This window comes from Solanum pennellii, chromosome 2, assembly GCF_001406875.1.
Source record: "Solanum pennellii chromosome 2, SPENNV200".
Taxonomy (NCBI): domain Eukaryota; kingdom Viridiplantae; phylum Streptophyta; class Magnoliopsida; order Solanales; family Solanaceae; genus Solanum; species Solanum pennellii.
In genome coordinates this window covers 39,423,861-39,444,329 of record NC_028638.1, presented here as the reverse complement: position 1 = coordinate 39,444,329, position 20,469 = coordinate 39,423,861, and the positions used below count along the sequence as shown (strand labels likewise).

The 20,469-nt window shown below is 27.4% G+C and overlaps 1 protein-coding gene across 1 annotated transcript; it reads right to left on the bottom strand.

Annotated features, from left to right (window-relative positions):
• Positions 1–12,126: 12,126 nt before the first annotated feature.
• On the bottom strand, positions 12,127–14,100 carry LOC107009201 (geraniol 8-hydroxylase-like). The gene is made up of 2 exons (XM_015208491.2): positions 13,014–14,100; positions 12,127–12,931 (listed from the first exon to the last, which is right to left on the bottom strand). The coding sequence occupies exons 1-2, from the start codon at positions 13,890–13,892 to the stop codon at positions 12,326–12,328; spliced, it is 1,485 nt and encodes a 494-aa protein (XP_015063977.1). The 5' UTR covers positions 13,893–14,100; the 3' UTR covers positions 12,127–12,325.
• Between the last annotated feature and the right edge of the window lie 6,369 nt (positions 14,101–20,469).

The window sequence follows — 20,469 nt, the reverse complement described above, 5'->3', positions numbered from 1 at the left end:
AGTCGATACTTGGCTTGATTTAGTTAGATTTGGTTTTTAAATTTTGAAAACCGATACTATTTGGTTTGGCTTTAGTTTTATTAAAAAACTACTGCAAAAATAACCAAATCAAACCAATAAATTAGAAATTTAAATTTTATAATTATTTATATATTATTTAAATAAATATCAATACTTTGTTAAATTTTAAGTAATTTAAGTCTTTTAACTTTACAATTTTCTCAAGCCTAACACTTAAATTTTAGCTTAATCACAATCTTAAGTCCAATTCCATCAAAATTTATTACTTATCATAACTTTCATAAGATAGTCACACACTTTCTCTTAATTTAACAACTGTGTTTGTGTAATGATAACTCTAGTATTGCTTAATTGCTTAATTACTTAGTTGAACCAACAATAGCTCTTTTGTGGATTATTCATGTACTAGATGCTTTTTTTAATCAAGATACATATGTCCTAAAAAAATTTAATTTTCAAATCGAAAAAAACCAGAAAAATTGAACCAAACCGAACCAAATCGTCAATAACCAAACCGATGATTTTTTTATTTAATTTGATTTAATTTTAAAAATTTGAAAAATCAACTAAATTAATTTGATTTTAATTTGAATGAATAATCGATTCAAATCGAACCATCAAGCTACAATAGGGAGTAAAAATGACCAACTACGAAGGTTCTTATGATATATATTTTAATCTTTTTTAAACAATTTGGTCTAACTGGTCCCATTCAAATTCGCCCTCTTAAAAAATTATAAATTATATTTTTGAATATTTTTATTATTGTTTCTTTTTTTATATTACTGACTAGTGAGTGACGGAAAATCATGTTCTCCATGAGTACAAAATTTATTTATGAATTTATTTTTTAAATAGTGTTAATTAAATGTTTTTATTTTTTTCATCTAAAAGAAACTATATTTATCTGTGTGATAGTAAATCAAGTTATTTAGTGTAAAATGAATATTTGATATTTTTTAATCCAAAAGTAATACTTGATAAATATTATTAATGCCAGTAAATTTTAAATTGTGTTGATCTAATAAAACTATAACCAAAAAAATACAATTTTAAATTTAAAGGCCGTAACAAATATAGGTTCCATAATTTTAGAAAAGTTGTTCTTAATTAAATGAAAATGGAACAAAGAAAATAATTCTTTTTCTTTCAAAAACATCCTGAGATTGGTTCTTTCTTCAATCTCTCTAATATTAAAAAAAAAAAAAGTAAAAAGAAGATATAACTAGTTTTATTTTAAAAATGTTTAACACTAAGAATAAAATAGAATAAAATAATACTTTTTTTAAAAAATTATAAATTAAGAAATATAAATTTAAACAATACTTGGTATTGCATAAATAGTACCAAGTATAAAGGGAAAAAAATTAATGAAAGTTAATCAAAATTGCATCTAAAAGCTTCAATAGAAAGATCGACAGTTTACTCTAAAGGGATAAAAAGGAATTTGTTTTCCTCATTTTCTCTTCAACTAACTCAAAAAAAAAAAAACAAAAAAAAAACTCCATGATAGCTTCTCAAATTCCTTCCTGAAAATGAACAACAACCACCACTATTCCTACCCCCACCATGAATTGTTTTTTCATGTGGCATTTCATGGGTTATATATTTTTTTATTTGAAAAGAGTGTAATACACACATTATCATATATTATTTTAGGTATATTTTCAAATTTACGATTGATAGTTTTTTAGGTGCGTTTTTCACTCTCTCAATATTTTATATGTAAAATTTAAAAAGAATTAAATAATTTAGATGTATTTTTGATTTTTTACTTAGTAGATTCTGAACTTTTTGTCACGACAATATTTCTTTTTTCATGTGGCAATTATGGTTGTTTTTATAACGGAAAAGAGCCTAAAATACCTTTAAAGTATTGGAAATAGTAAAAATTACTCTCATTCACCTATTGGCTCTAAAATACCCTTCCCACCAATCTATTGGATCCAAAATACTCATGTCATCCACCTTTTGGTTCAAAATTGATCACTTATTTAACGGTTTTATATTTAAACTTTTTAAATATTTTTTTTAAATGCGTGGTGCTCAACTATTTGTTATAATTTAACTTATTAGTATAATTTATAAATCAATCCACTACCCACCCATTACTAATTAAACCCTTCCAAATTAATAAACCCGTCACATTATTAATGCAACAACAGAAAGCTACTACCAATTGAGTGTTTTTGAAAATTTGAGGTGAAAATACCTATAGTAGTAAATTATCATACATTCAAGTGTCTAAATAAAAATCACCGATAAACTTAAAAGTTTGATTATGTTCATCTTAATTATTTTTATGCAGAGGCAGATCTAAGATTTGGAGGTCGGGGGTGCCACGCATTCAAGTAAGATAAAGGATCGGTTGCTTTAATTTTGGGTTACAATTCGAGTTTTTGATTTATTTTTTTGATAAATAAATTGATCGAATATGCATGTTAGTAATATATTTTATTTATTTATTTAGATATTTTGTGATTAGAGATAACTAAAAATTTAATTTTTATTTCCTTTTCGAAATTAGATGTCTTATTTGCTAAAACTTTGAGAAAAAAAAGATTTTTCACATAAAAATTTGAGTTTGTATAAACCATCTAATATTATCAACATAATATATTCATCTTTCATTGACTTTATGTATTGTTGGAGATACAAAGTAGGAAAAGAACAAAAATTGTATTTTAAGCGTAGTCATCTTACTTAGAGAGAACGTCGGTGAAGATCGAAAGAACCTTTAAATTAAAAAATCTAACTATAATATTCATCATTTTTAAAACTTATGTTTTTTTTTAAAACTACCATTTAAATATATTCTTAATAATATTTATTTGACGCTCATAATTCAATACTCGCTAATTAATTAAAAAAAAACATATTACACACATATCAAGAACTTAATAATTAGTACAAGAGGAAGTAAAAAAAAAAAGCAAAAAAGGAACAAGAAAACAGTAGATGTTGCTGGTGTGGTTCAAACTGTGGTTACGTAGATGGCAGACCCCTTCCTTTGCCACTTGAGTTGTTCTGCTTTCAGGTTACTGGGTGGCAAAGGTAATATTTATTCAATTATAATACATATATACACATTATACATCGTTTTTTCGAAATCACTGGGTGTCGTGGCACCCCCACAGCTAAACGTAGATCAGCCCCTGTTTTTACGTCTCAATTATGTGATATTACTTCATAGTAACTTTTTTTTCAAAATAATATAGTAAAGGTTTTAAAATAAATCATAAATATTTATAAAATTATATTTTAAAAAAGTGCATGAATTAATTCGAGATGTATTACTTCTTTACCTTTAATAATAAATTTCTAATTTAATCTTGAAAGAGAATTCTATTGAAAGTCTCCTCCTAAATAAGCGGCTCAATCTAAATTTAATTGGGGCTTAAATTCGGATTCGAATAATTTTGGATGTCATTTTCAGGAATCTATAATTTCATCATGTTTTAGTAGTGTTTATGACGATTTTGATATTATAATTTAATTATTAATTGGGTGAAGATTACTTAATAATGAGTGGGTAGTGTGTTGGTTTATAAATTATATTAATAAATTAAATTATAACCAATAGTTGAACGTCATATATTTTAATAAATATTTAAAGAGTTTAATTTTAAAACAATTAAATAAGTGGTCAATTTTGAACCAAAAGGTGGATGACATGGGTATTTTGAAGCCAATAGGTGGATGAGAAGGACACTTTGCAGGCAATAGGTGGATAAAGAATAATTTTATACCATTTCAATATTTTAAGGGTATTTTAGGCCCTTCTACGTTTTTGTAAAGATATAATGTAATGCACACACCATTACATATTATTTGAGATTGTGTTTTTAAATTTATAAATACTCACATTTTCAATAATTTAAATATAAAACCCCCAAAAAAGTTTAAATGTGATTTTAATGTTTGATATATTATTATTCTATCATTTATCAAAATTTAAACACATATAAAGTTTTGGGATGATGTCTGGCGGCCAAATCTTCAATATAACCCCACAAATCTCACCAATATGCGGTGGTAAAAATAATTAGTATATTATTAATTGGACTTAATTTAATACATTATTAGCATGTGCACTATCATATTTTAACCTTATTTAGTTTTGTAATAAATTCTCCTCACAAGATTATAAAATATTTTAATATTTTTGATATGTGATTCGATTGAAAGAGTTGTTTGACCAACTACTAAAGAATGCATTTGTTGAAAATTTATGCTAACTACACTAACTAATAACTAGCATTGATCATAGATTTTCAATTTTCTTTTTTTAAAAAATTAGATCTGTGTGAAGAATTAAATTGAAGTTTCAAAATTTATTTCATCATAGATTTCAAAATATATTTATGCGAATTACACTAACTAATAACTAGCATTATTGATCATAGATTTTCAATTTTCTTTTTGAAAAAGAATTAGATCTGGGTGAAGTGTAGATTGAAGTTTCAAAATTTATTTCACCATAGTTTTCAAAATTTATTTCGCTGTTAGGAAAAAATAAGAAACATAATTAGTACTCATAAACAGTTATGTATATCCAATCATACGAAACATACCGTATAAATTAATATAGGTGGGACCATGAAATTTTATTATTTTATAGAGATATTATTTAATCGATAAATTAATATTTATTAATTTGAAGAATAATTTGATATTCGATGAAGGTTAATTTTTATTATGTCAAAATCATTATATCTTACTAATTTATACATCATATTTATCGATTTCACATAAAAAAATTAGTATATAAAGTACAACGAATACATCAAAATTATTGTATCTTATTAATTTCAACGTTGTGACGTTGTGATAATAAGAGGTTTTAAGATGTATTATCGAACATAATTTATCGTAGGATATTAGAAGGTATGGAGTGAGACAGATCAATATTTTGGATGCTATTAATTATGCAATTCTTGTTTGAACAACAAATGTTCAGCAAGAGACAATAACAAATTGTTTTCGATACTGTAAAAATCGTTCGGGAGAAATTATTCGAGTGAAAGTGATACTTGTTCAGAGGACTAGAGTTTAGAAGAAATTGTGGATATCATCGAAAAAAAGCAATGTTGATGATGAAGTTGAAGATGATATTGTACCTTTGGAACTAGATACGCGTAAAGAAACACTTGTCGTATCTAGAATTCTTCACAATTTTAGGGTGCAATTTGAAAAGACAACATCAGAGCTTTTGGATGCAATAAGAAAAGTTAGAAATGAGCTTCAACTTTTTTTAATTTTAACAAAAATCATATCATAATATAATCATATTTCACTAAATTGTTTTAGATATATTTGTACTTTAAAGAATTATTAATTTATGATATTAGTGGGACCATATATTTATATAGGGGTCTTCTGAAAATATATTATCTTATTATCTTATCGAAATCGGTGATTTTTTCCTTTGGCCCAAGTCGAGACAAGAGGAAAATATTATTTTAGATAGATTATTAATTTATCGAGCATTAATTTATAGAAATTTTACTGTACTTGCAAATCCCAAGTTATAAGACCTTCATTAATCACAGTCATTATCATTTATAATCACAAATCTTAATTTTATTTTATATACAATTGAATTAAGTTTGATACAAATTATCTCTGTTATAATAAACTAGATAATATGTTATCCGAATATCATAATACAATATCATGATAAAAACTATTAAACAATGCAATAAGTAGCTAACAATTCATCAAATTACAATTAATTACAAAGTTTCTTTACTGCAAAATATATAATAACAACGATATAAGAGATGAGAACCTCATATATTGCAAAGGTTTATAAATCTAAAGATTTTTTTTGTAAAAAAACCAAGTAAAATAAGCCTGAAGTATATTTATACAATTCCAATAAAAAAAATCTAAAGTAATTAACAAATGTAACATTTTTTTATCTTTTTATAATAAAATATAAAAAAAATTAAAATTTAAAATTAAAAGAAATCAATGTGAGCTAGTATTAGGTTATGTTTGACAATTGCTCTTTAGTACATACAAGGCTACCACGGTTTATTTTGTTTTTTTCTTAATCTTTTGGAAATGATTTAGTTGAGTCAAGACTATCGTAAATATGTTCACTATTTTTCGCAAGGCAAAATTAAAGTCGAATACATACTATCTTTTCAGATCTCATTAATAAATTATACTACTAAATATGTTGTTGTTTATTCTCATTTTGAACGACTCCCTCTCTCTAATATTTTTTAGCTTATTTGTATTGAGTAATGTAATTGTAAAAGTTACCCTTGGAATTTTCTAAATAAGTTATTAATTCCAAGTGTTTAATATAGAAAGGGATAGGATAGGTATACCAAATTGTTTAATTACTTATAGTAATAAAATAGGTAGAAAAAATGTTACAAAAGAAAAATCAAAATAAGAGAGGTAAGTATATATAATATTATCATCTATAAATCACAAGAGAATTACCTATTATTATCTTTTAGATCTTCACTCATTATTTGACATCACGAAATGTTTTTTATCTCATTTAAAAATATGTATCTCTCTATATGGATATGTAACTCAATTATGTAAGAATTTCTTTTACATTGCAAGCTAGTTTGTAGTACTTAAACTCTGTTTGAATTTACTAATTTTGTAGATGAAAAAAAAAACATCCAATACTTTGTTTTAGGAAACTGTGAGTTGGAAAATATTGGAGTTCGGAGCCTAAATGGTGAAATAATTTAACAAAAATTTTAAAACGGTATATAAATTTTTTTCAAAACTAAAATGGCAAAATCGCTCACTAAGTAGCGATTTTGTCCGTCGAAAAAAGTAAAATCGCTGCTATAACAACGATTTGTTAAATTTGATTTTTTTAAAAATAATTTTTTTTAAAAACAAAATCGCTCCCGAAGGAGCGATTTTCAAAATATATATATTTTTATTATATTTTTGTTATATCGCTGCTGAGACAGCGACTTGAGTTCAAAATTTTTTTTTAATTATTTTTTGTTTTTTTTAAAAAAAAATCAAATCGCAACGGTTTTTAATTAAATTTATTTATTTATTTTTTAAAATCAAATCGCTGCCAAGGCAGCGATTTTAAATCAAAATCTTTTTTAGCGATTTGATTTTTTTTAAAAAAGAAAAAGATTTAATTAAAAACCGCTGCAATTTGATTTTTTTTTTAAAAATATTTGAACTTTAAAAAAAAAAGCAAAAAAAAATAATTAAAAAAATTAAACTTAAGTCGCTGCCGAGGCAGCGACTATTAAAAAAAGAAAATTTTAGTTTGGAAATCGCTCCTTTGGGAGCGATTTTGTTTATTTTTTATTTTTAAAAAAAATTAAATTTAACAAATCGCTGCTATTGCAGCGATTTTACTTTTTCAAGCGGACAAAATCGCTACTTCATGAGCGATTTTACTATTTTGGTTAAAAAAAATTTCATATACCGTTTTAAAATTTTTGTTAACATTTTTCACCTTTTAGGCTTCGAACTCGAAAATATTGTTTTCATCTTTAGAGAGTATAGATAGTTCAAGCACAAGCATAGTTGTTTGGTGAGTATCACGTGGTATACCAAACTTACTTGCCCTTGGTTGAAATGAAATCCAAAAACATAGTTGTATACTAGCCATATATAGGAGAACTTTGTACTATTATCTATAGATGATTGATCCTAAATGACTTACAGTCTGGATGATTGGTACATATCATTTCATAATAGTATTAGACTGTGTTGAATTATATCGTATCGTGATACTTTAAAGAATATCATTTAAATAGATTGTATTGTATTATAACAAAAATAACTTTTAGCCGTAATAAATTTAAATATGTATATACACAAGAGTGTTAAATGTTAAATACTTTACCAACCTTAATGTGAATGTGTGTGTATTTGTGTGTGCGCGCCATTATATTAATTGGATACTTTAAACAAAAAATTTAGANTATATATATATCATAATATCAATATGATAAAAAAAATACATCTTAAAATGTTACTCAAAGTTCTTTTAGTTTGACTCTAAAAATAAAAATCATGATAAAATATAGTGGACGGAGAAAGTAATTGTGTGTTTCATCACATATATTTACATTAAATATAGAAGAGTGTGAAGATTAAATTAGTTCACGCGTGATGAATTTCAATGGAGAAAATGATCATCGATAGGGGTGTCAAATGGGTGAGTTGGGTTGAAATTGAAAATATTACAATAGGTTGAATAGAAATCGAGTTAGGTCTTGACCCGCCCAAGTTTACTTTGAGCTCAAATGGGCTAAAAATCGAGATGGGTCTCCCAATTTAACCCAATTAATCTCAATAATTTAACATATTGATATTTGACTTTTATAATCACAATTTGAATTTCCGCTAAACAATTTTTGTTAAAAAAGTAACAAAATGAATAGATAAATCCCAAAAGATGTTAAATAGATAATAATTCATACCTTCAATATAGGAACATATCTTAATAAAAAGTTTTTAAACGAGTTGAAATTGGATATTGAATTGAGCTCAATTGAGAATTCTCTTCAAATGGGTTAAGCTTGAGTGGGTTGAGATTGAACCCAATTCAAATTATCTTAAGCCCAACCCTTGAAATTCTGGGCGGGTTGGGCGAGTTACCTATGTTTGGGTTCATTTTTGACACCCCTAATCATCGATGATTTTATATAACTGACATCAATTTGTTTGGAATAATTACAATAGTTATTATTTATATTAAATATATAAAAAGACGATTGGATATTCCTTATATAAAGTTTTGGACAAAATTAATGCTAAAAAATAGGTAAAATTTTAGGATGGGACCAAAAGTGCACCAATATTACAAAAACGAGGGACTATTAATGCTCTATGTGAAAATTTAAGGATTACTTTGAGTCTTAACCCAAAGAAGAGGAACTATTTTAATCTTTTTATCGAAAATAAGTTTAGATTATAACATTTGCATGTTATACTCTTTCATGTCATACATTAATTAACATTAATCTATATATAATTATTTAGTGATAGCATTTGTCAGACGTGCATATACACCCGTTCTTTTACCTAATCAGTCAATCCAATTACTTCTATACACAACAGTAAAAATAACTTATTTTATATTAACAAAAAGTGTTTGAAGTCTTTATTAATATTATCAGATTGTCATTAAATTTAATCGCTATAGGTTTTAAAAGTATTTGCAAAGAATAGCAAAAATGTAATTGTCATTAATAATTATTTATATTTTTAATGAAATTACGTTATTATCGTAAATTAATTACTACTAAAGTGTTGTTTTTGATATACTAATATTGACTTGAAGGAATAAAAATTTGAAAATAAATCTACTTTTTATCCTGCATCCAGATTATATATTTTTATCAAAATAAATTAGATATTGTTTTGGTCCGTCGCTTCATGAAACTTATCTAGATTAGGACCGCTTCAACGAGTTTGGGAGCTTAAAGCCAAACTATATAAAGAGATCTTTATAACAATACTCAACATTAATACAAAATATATAATATGAGGTTAGAATAATCAAGTATGACTCAAAATTTTGAAAAAAATTCTATAATTATATCAAAAAAGTGTTGTGCTATATTTGATAGGTCGATATAATGATATTGATATAATGTTGGTTATATTTAATGCTTAAATTTGAAGAAGACACCAAAAATAAAAAAGTTCTTTTTATAAACACAGAGCAATAGATTTTGCATAATGTAGAATATCTTATTATTTGAGAGGCTTTAGAATATTCCAATATAAGAGCATAAAAATAGTGAAAAGAGAATAAGAAAAGTAAATATAAGAATAATAATTTTGTTTCATGGTAATTGTCAGAATATATATGAAGCAACAATATATATAGCCGCATAGAGAGGATGCTACGATTAACTAAACGCTATTCAATTTCTTAGTTATTGATCCTTATATTAAATGCGATAAAAAACTATTATATTGTTTTTTTCCAAAAAGTTCTTTTCAAATTAATGAGTTTATTTAAAACAATATATATACATACATACACATTTTTAGGAGAAAATAGAAGCCCAAAAAATTTGAGATCCCAAATAATTACTTTAGTAACCTATGGCCGAGACAGCCCTGATCTAAATCTACTCTATTGTTTCTGGAGTGCACGTTTAATTAATCAAGTATTTAATTTGAAGCTAATTGTGCATTTTTTTTTATAAAAATTTCATTACTATCTAGAACAATAATGTCAATAACAATACGTACTTGTAGGGAGGGCCCAAAACAAGTTGGAAGTCGTTGCGTCTACTCCTTTTATTAAGTAAAAAATATCAATACTCCGATCTTTTCTTATTAATGGGATGATGTGACCACCTGTTTTGTTTCCCAAAAAAATGCATCAAAACACCAAATAATTATTGAGTCGACTATTTAAATATATTAATGATCTAAAGTCAAATATAAATAGATCTTTTAGAAGTTTTTTTTTTAGTAAAATTTCTTATAATTAAATTTATTGACAAATTTAAGAGATGATCAACTAATTCAGTATACTTCTGATCCTGTGAAGTGTGATGAGAGGCTGAGCTTAATCGTGTGTCAGAAATGACAAATTTGGTGAGTGCAACAAGTTGTCCAAGTAGGGCTTCAAGACAATTATAGCATAGGGACCTCCTTCGTAAGAGTAATATTGTTCCTCTTCAAAATAGCTAACCTATCAGATATCAAAATGGGCGGATTAAATTGAAATTAAAATTGAATTAAGTCATAATCCGTTCAAATTCACTATGAGCAAGAATGAACCTAATTATGAAGGCTTCATTGTTGCTCAAAGTGAAGACCAAAACCTTTATAATTAGGTTTTGAATAAAAGACCATCATGTTTCAAGGCAGAAACTTCTACATCAACGATTGCTCAGATCAAGGGCAGACCCAGAGGGTTCACCGAACCCTTCGACAACAAATTACATTGTATATTTTAAGTATTTTAGAAATTATTTATGTTTATATATTAATTTTGAACCTTCTGAATATAAGATTAGAGATTGATTTAATGGTTGAGGTGGGTTATATAGACTATAGAGGTTTTTTTAGTAAAATTGATTTAAATATATTAATGCTGAAAGTGTTGTTTTAACCCCAAAAGAATTCAAGGGTATCATTTCTAAAGACTTATTTATACGTTTATACTATATTTTTTGAACCCCTGAAAAAAAATCCTAGGTCCACCATTGGAGGGACTTGTATTGTGTGCAGGCTTCGATCAACGTCACCTAACCGATGTGTGCACATGCTCGTTGATGTGTGTGGGCCTCAGAAGATTATTGAATTGGAGGGGGAGGGACGGATCGGAGCGACAAAGGGCCGAATCTATATGGATTATGACAGCAAGATCACTCTTCCACTTACAATACCCCGTCGCATATTTAAGTAGCCCGCAAAGGAATCTATAAGCCGCTTGATGAAAATTGTACTATATATGAAGCTCAGAAATATTTCATTCACAATTCTTTCTTTTCATTTCCTCTATTTTATTTATATAAATTCATATTTAGTTTCATGAAGATTTACACTAAGATTATCTTTTCTCTTCTTCATCATATTGGTTTGTAACTTAACCAACATATAACAAAAAAATGAAGTATATGACGATAAGAAATATTTAATTTTTAAGTCTTTCTTTTCATTTTTATGTGCTTGACATGCTTTTTTAATATTTCATTTAGGTGCTTTTTATTTATATATATAATCATCAGCCAAGCAAGTATGATAAAAAAATATCTTTATAATAATGAATAATGTGTCGTTGATATGTGATTCTTCTCTCTAACAAACTAACAATTAGTTTGTAGTTGACACTAACATTATAATCATATAATGTAATTTGATTAAAATAATAATGATCATTTATGAATAACTTACAATTAAAAAAATAGTTTCACATATATTGTATAGTTTAGATTTCTCTCTTTTTTAAATATAATTATTATTAATCGGTGTGATATTTTATTTATGGGAAAATTATGCGAACCCAATCGCATTTCCGTGTAATCTTCAAAATTTTTAATATAAAATTTATATATTTGTAAATTATGTAAAAAATACTTTAAGTCACAATAATAAATAATTTAAAATATTTGAAAATTTTAATTTCAAAGATATACTTATTTAAATCTCAAAATCCAAAATGTGTCACATAACATCCGAGAGAGTTGGTGTTATCTTCAAAGATACACAAGCATATATAGATTCTACAAATACAATTACGTAGCCTTTTGACAACCCAATTTAAACAACAGGCGAGACTTGCTCGAGTAGTTGAACATTTCCACTCCACCATTAACTTAGTCTATAGTGGAATGGGAACAACTAGCAGAGGTTGAGCTTTTGCCAATGTGATGCCAAATTTTTCCTCCATGTTCAAATCATTAGGTGCAATTCCACCATGTAGCTTCCAATTAAATGTATTAATCAATGAACCTAGCACGACTGGAATTATCCTGATAGCCAAAGGCAATCCAGGACAAATTCTTCGACCAGCACCAAATGGAATCAACTCAAAATCCCGACCTCTAACATCTATTTCAGACTCCCAAAACCTCTCTGGTTTGAAGTCCAAAGGGTTCTCCCATATACCAGAGTCGCGCCCAATCGCCCATACGTTCACTAGAACTTGGGAGCCTTTTGGTACAGTATAGCCACAAAGCTCAACATCTTCCTCCACTTTGCGAGGAATTAATAAAGAAACCGGTGGGTGTAAACGCAAGGCTTCTTTCACGATGCATTGCAAGTAAGGTAACTGTGCAACATCGGCTTCATCTACTAGTTTACCTCTGCCAATTACTTGTGCAAGTTCTTCTTGTGCTTTCTCCAAAGTATGTGGATTCTTAAGTAGTTCAGCCATTGCCCACTCCAATGTATTTGAAGTCGTATCGGTCCCTGCTGCAAACAAGTCCTGCAAAACTTACTACTGTAAAGATCATATAATCATCACATGCTACTCGTTGAAAATATATAAAATACAATAATTGATTAACCAGATACAGATGCTCGATATGATTCCTGTCGATTTCTTCAGGGCTAATGCTGAGAAGGGCGTCTAACACATCAACATTTTCGCGATTTCCCATTTCGCTTTCCTTTAGCCGTTCATCAATCAAACCACTCAAAAGTCGAAGAACCTTACTAAAATGATTTGTCAAACGCCGCCTTATACCTTGTGGATCAATCTTTTTTAAAAAGGGGAAATAATCCACCAAATTAGGTTTACCAGCCTCAGCCATGATATTCCACACCAATTCCCTAAACTCCTTATCAGAATCAGAGAATGGATCAGTCAAATCTTTAGAGAAAATGGTGTTGGACAACAAATTTAAGGAAGTTCTAAAAGCTGCTCTGCCAATATCCACTGCTTCACCATTTTGTCCACTCTTGTGACAATAATCAATCAACTCCTGCATCTTTTTGGTCCTCAGATGCTTATTAGCATCAAGCTTGTTCACAGAAAAGATGTGAGAGTTCATAGACTTACGAAGCGATCTCCACTGTGAGTTGTTGACGGGTAACCATACAACTGAGAAATCATTGTGATTGCAGGCACAAAGTGCGTCTGGAGCAAACCTACTGGAAAAGGATAAATCTCGCTTTTGCATTACTTCTTTAGCCAACAGTGATGAAGAAATAACGACTGTGTTTATTTGCCCCAATTTGAGATTCATAATTGGGCCATATTTTTTTGCAAGTTGAGCAAGTGATATTTGTGGTTTATTATCGCCAAGCAAGTGAAGATTTCCGATAATAGGCAGAGGATATGGACCTGGTGCAACTCTTTTGCTGCTTCTTCTAACTGAAATAACAACTTCACCAACCAAAAAACAGGCGAATAAAAGTCCTAACAAAATGTTCACGTACTCCATTTTTCTCCTTGGCTCAATTAGGCTGCTTTAATCTTGATATATAATGAAGTGCATTTTTTAAATCTGGACAAATGTTTAAACAGATCGATATGCGTCTTTCTTGTGATCTTGTCTGTTTACTTATTTATCTTCTTTAATTTTTTAATTAATGCAAATGGTGTCAGACTCCTCTGTCTCCACGGAATTTCTGATTTCATGTGGTGTGAGAGTAATTAATTTTTGAAATAATTTAATTTTATTTAATCAACTATTATTGAGCTAGAAACACTGACCACCTCTTCAGCTAATGAGAACATAGTATTGGAGAATTTGAAAATATTTTGCCCAACCTCTTAGTATAGATACTATTGTGGGGGCATATGCAACAATTTTTTTTTAATATCATCAACCCCTTATTCTACGGAACAAAAATTTCTATACTTCCTCCGTCCATTTTTATTTGTCATATTTGCTTTTAGAAAGTTAATTTGACTAATTTTCAAAATTAAATTAGATTACATTAATTTGATATTTAAATCAAAAAAAATTAGATATCCAAAAACTATATGAAAAGTACTATAAATTGCAAGTTTTTGCATATCAATATGATGAAAAATACATCTTAAAATGTTAATCAAAATTTTATAGTTTAACTCTAAAAATAAAAATAATGACAAACAATTTTAAACGAAAGAAGTATTATTTTAGATGATTAATAGGGGATTTAAAAGTGCCTACAATGGGATATGATGACTAGAGGACAATTTATCAGACATGTGACACTATAACAAAAAAAACCACTACAAATATTATCATATCCTATTAAACACTCTTCTTATATATTTATGGACAATAACAATAACAATAACAATAATAATAATAATAATAATAATAATAATAATAATCTAAAATGGAAAACCCCATGATATTAATTCAGATTTTCGGAAGTTAAAACACAGCTTATGACATGAATTAATATAAATACAATGAATATTTGTATTATTAAATGAAAGAAGAAAATCAAATATTTTGTTATATTTAAAACAATCTATATATACTGTACAAAATTATAAAAAGTTCAATGAATTATATTCATAAATTAGCTTAAATGCTAAGTAATAGCTACAATAAACATAGTTGTAAAATTTTTGATTTCCTTCCGTCATAATTAATAAATTGATGATGAGTTTTTCTACTTGATAAATTAAATTTATCTTAAATAAATGGGCATTTAGCATATAATTAATTCTCACTATTTGGATGAAATAATATAATATATTGTAGGTGTAAACTTACCAGGTATGTAACAAAAATTCAGCCTTTCAAGTTTCATATTTAAATATGAGTCATTTAGTAGTTATTATTTCTTAAAAGATTATTGTGCATTTTATGTTATACTTCTCACATCAATGAAAGAATAAGATAAATTATATTTACAGTGCTAAAAATATTATCGTCATATATAGTTTGTCAAGCTTTTGGTATCTGAGTAATACTCAATAGTATATAACAATATTTATTGACTTCTTCTTTAGCTATCTCTAGGAGGTAGGACAGAAAATTAAAGTTGGTTCGATTAATTCTCAAATTGTATTATATAATTTTTGTTCAATAATTTAGTGATATGACATTATTTTGTTTTATTCCAACTACATAATGATCAAGTCTTCACAATTTATGGATAATAAGATTGTTAAAAAACTGACTTATAATTTAATTGTTTCTGCGAATATTAGTATATATATGGACTACACGTGCACGCATGTATTCAGAACTAGTAGCAATAAATGGTTAGACTTCACGTCACGCAACTACAATACATACTGAAAGTTTGAACTAAATTCGAAGAGTAGACTAACTATAAAAAAAAAGTGTGAATTACATAAGAATTTTTTTAGAAAATTAGTATGAAAATTTGTATATTTTTCAGATGTATTTGTTGGGACGTGTGAACAGAAAATCATGAATAGGTATTTTTCAAAAGGAAAAACGGCATTTTTAGTCCCTGTGTTAAGACTATATTCTTATTTTAGTCCTCGTGTTATCTAACTTAGCATTATTAACCTTCAATTATATCAAGTATGTGATTTTAGTCCTTCAACTTACATATTCAAAAAAAAATTAACAGAGAGTTCACTGCTAAAAGGGGTAGTTCGGGTATTTCCTTTTTAATTCTCTCTCTTTGAAAAACATGTGAAGTCTTCCCTATCTCTATCTAGAAGAACAAGCCCGTCGATTTAAGCTATATTTTCAAAAACCAACTTGATAGGCATTAACCCTCCCTTTCACACCGACGAACGATAAATTATGCAACGAATGATTTTTTTTTAAAAAGTTTTCTGTTTTCTCAAGCAATTACTTTAAAATATCCGAATTAGTCCTTTGAGCAGTGAACTCTCTGTTAATTTTTGGGTCTATTAGTTGAAGGATTAAAATCACTCACTTAATATAATTAAATGTTAATAGTGTTAAGTTAAATAACTGAAGGACTAAAATAAAAAATTAGTCTTAACATAGGGACTAAAAGTGTCGTCTCCCTTTTCAAAAAGAAATTCCAATAATAGATATATTCATTCTGTTATGATAAAAAGTGATCCAAATACCTCAAATGCAGTGACATGATTTAAATCCTCAAGGAACAACGAATTTCACACTATTGTCCTTAGCTTTCGTCACAATTTTAATTGATCGGAGCTTCTAAAATAGTAGAGGGATGAAACAATTAACGTTTTGATTGATTTAATTAGACTGAATACATTGATAGCTTTTTTAATTTATTAGTAAATATCATTTAAATATTCAGACTATGACTTGTTTTAGTTGAACATTTAAACACATAATAAAGTATTATTAATTAGATATATTATGAAGTTTAGATTCAAATTATGTTTGCGTATATTCTCTAACGTCAATTGCGTAAATAATTTAGTTAATTAATCACAAACATATGTTTCCTTACTTAAATTAGACATGTCATCACCAATTGAAATATGTATTAATTTTTATCATTTATTGAGACTAATCATACAGTTTAAGCAAATATCATATTTTAAAACTAATTCATCTATATTATAGGCGGACAATTAACTTATCTATACAATGAACATGCGCTTGAAAATTTTCAAATATTTGAGCGAGAATTATAATCTTAAAAGAGTACTCCAGAATGTATTGCGGTATTAAATTAAAATAAATCATAATTTAAGTATTGATATAAAAAGTATTTGGCAAATTAAACTATTAAAGGATCTATTTAGCCATTTAACAACATTATGTGTGTATTTTATGATGATGATTTTCCTTCCCCTTTATAGAAGAGTTCGGAGCTAAAAAGGAAAAAAAAAATGAGCAATTTTTTTGAAGGGCAACAAAAATTGAGGAACAAACCAAAAGAACAACAGTTGGATGAAAGGATAGGTGATGTTAAATCGTTGCTTGGAGGCGCACACTGACATGAGCCTTGTAAGACGCATGCTGAAATGACTCTCGGTTCTTAACGATTTGAATAAACACGAAAGCACAACAACAATGATAGAATAAATAATGGAGAATGGATATTAATATTTTTTGAACGTTTTTTAAAAATATTATATTGATAAGGCTCATATCAGCATTCATCTTACAAGGTTCATGTTATTTTGTGCATTACAAAGCTTATATCAACGTGCGTTTGCCAACCAATATTTTATCTAACTAATTTCCCTTTTGATTTGATCCTCAATTTTTGTTACCTTTTTGATAATTTACTCAATTTCTTAACCCTTTTCTCTCCAGACTCCTTTTATAGAAAGGAGGTTACCTTGCTGGTCCCTTACCATGTTGAGTACCTTGGTGACAAGACCTGTAAAATGGACAATCCTTTTCCTTCTAGTATAGATGTGTCACACAAAATTCAGCATTATTATATATCATATCCGCCTTTAATTTTGAGCCTCATTTAATTTGGTATCTTAGCAACCATAGATGTAAGAGTTTCTGTCTTGAAACATGATGATCCTTTATACTCTCTCTCTTTCACTTTTTATTTTCGTTACTTCTATTTTTAGAGTTAAATTATAAAAACTTTGACTGATATTTTAAGATATATTTTTTCATCATATTGATATATATATATGCAAAATTACTGCAATTTATAGTACTTTTTATATAGTTTTTGAATATTTAAATTTTTTATTTAAAATATTGCCTAAATGTAATCTAATTTAACTTTAAAAATTAGTCAATTTGACTTTCTAAAAACACAACATGAAAAATAAAAATGAACGGAGAGAGTACTTAGATTCATTCTTGCTCATAGTGAAGCCTTTATAAATAAGTTTTGAATAAAGGATAATCATGTTTCAAGCATTTACTGGAGTTCAAAATTTTTTTTTACCTATGATTCATTTATTATAACTGAAAATCAATTATTATAAAGTAAATGTAAGCTAATCATGACCCAATTCAATTTTAATTATTCTAATTTCTATTTTTATCTGCCCACTTTGACACCATGTAGGTTAGCTATTTTGGACAGGATCGATATAACTCTTAAGAAAGAGGCCCAACAATTGTCTTGAAGCCCTACTTGTAGCTGACCAAATTTGTCATTTCTGACACAGGATTAAGCTCAGCCTCTCATTACACTTGCTTTCACAGGATAAGAAGTATACTGAATAAGTTGATTANTATATATATATATAAGAAAGAAAATCTTAGGACCGTCTGTGTGGTGCCATCACAAATCAGAATTTCCTTTTAAATTTATTTATTTTCAAAACAAGTCTTTCTCGTTTATGAATAAATTGTGACTTTTATGAAGAGTTGCGAATTTAGTGAGTAGTTGCGATTTTTTTGAAGAGTTGTGACTTTTATGATGAGTTGTGACTTTAATGAAAAATTGCACTTTTATGAAAAGTTATGACGTTTCCGAAGGATTGCAACTTTTCCAAATAGTTGTAATAGTTTCGATAAGGCACAAAAACATTTGTTCACGCTATCCTTTGTTGTTTATAAATAGAGCGATTTTCTCTCATTTTAAAACAACAAAAATTCTAAACAACCTCCTTCTTCTACATGATTAAATATTTTTTTATTTTGTTCCTCTCTGACACAATTTGCTTATGTTACTAATCTTAGTATGTATTTTTACATTTATTAATTTATGTTTATGTTATTAAAAATAAATGATAAGAAGTAATGAATATCATTTTTCTTTACATTATGAATGTGTGTTACTATGTAATCTTATATGTAATATAATATAGTGTTTTAGTTTTAATGACTGCTCGATTTTTATTATTATTTTATAATTCTGTGATATTATAACAACGGAAACTCTTAACTTCTTCTTATACTTCTTCTTCACAATTAAATATTTGTGTATTTTGTTCTTGTTGAGTGGCTCACTAACACCGTTGATTATGTTCCGAAACAATCATTAATTTATGCTTATGTTATTAAGAATAAATGATAAGAAGTAATAAATTTCATCATGCGCGAAGCACGGATAATTTTAACAGTTAATAATATTAATGATGATTATTAATTGTTAATTATAGCAATATTATTAACTTAATAAAACTCAACAACACTGATTTTGAAAAACGTATAAAATTCAACTAATCTTTGTATTATGTGGTATATATGCCATACGTATATCATGCATCTGCTTGAGATATATACAAGATATATATGACAAATATATGCACAAAGATACATATTGATTATCATTGTATGTTCTTGGCCTAACTCATTGGTCCCTCTTAATTTGACACGAAATTTTACTTAGACATCTCAATTTGGCGATGTTCATTTAAAATCCCTCATGTAGAATCTTCTTTTGTCATTTTGACACTTTTCGCTGACATGGTGAGTGTAATACACTCAAAGTCAACGCGTGAGGAGCTTTTTTTTGGGCCAAAAAATTGTTTTTAGAACACTGTTCATCTTCTTCCCTCAATCTTTGTGATTATCTCATCCACCACACACCATCAACTCACACTACTGCAACATGGCCATTAGTCTTATTATAATCGAAATAATTTTTAATTTTTCAGATCTAAAAATTACCACAACCATTATCTTCTTCTCATTTTGTTTCTTTAAATCCAACAATTAAATTTTAGTCCCACAAAATAAAATAATTACTCTATTTCGTGTTCATATATTTGAATCCTCTGCACATAAGAGAAAGGCAAAAAAAAAAAATTCTTTCATTGTTAGTTATAACTGATTTTTTTAGAAGTAAAGAAGAGGAAAAAATGTGCTTTTATAAACTAATTTTTTCAATGTAATTAAATTCTTTTGAATAATTACATTACTCTATTTCGTGTTCACATATTTGAATCCTCTGCACATAAGAGAAAGGCAAAAAAAAAATTCTTTCATTGTTAGTTATAACTGATTTTTTTAGAAGTAAAGAAGAGGAAAAATGTGCTTTTATAAACTAATTTTTTCAATGTAATTAAAATTCTTTTGAAAGTGTTTCTTGAAAAGATGATAGAGTGAAAACGGGTTGAAATTGGGGTGGGTGGGGTAAAGAGGATGGACGCTCTAATAGGGGTGGGGAAGCGGTGGGGGTTTGGGATGTGAGCGGTGGTGGAAAAGACGCCTGAGT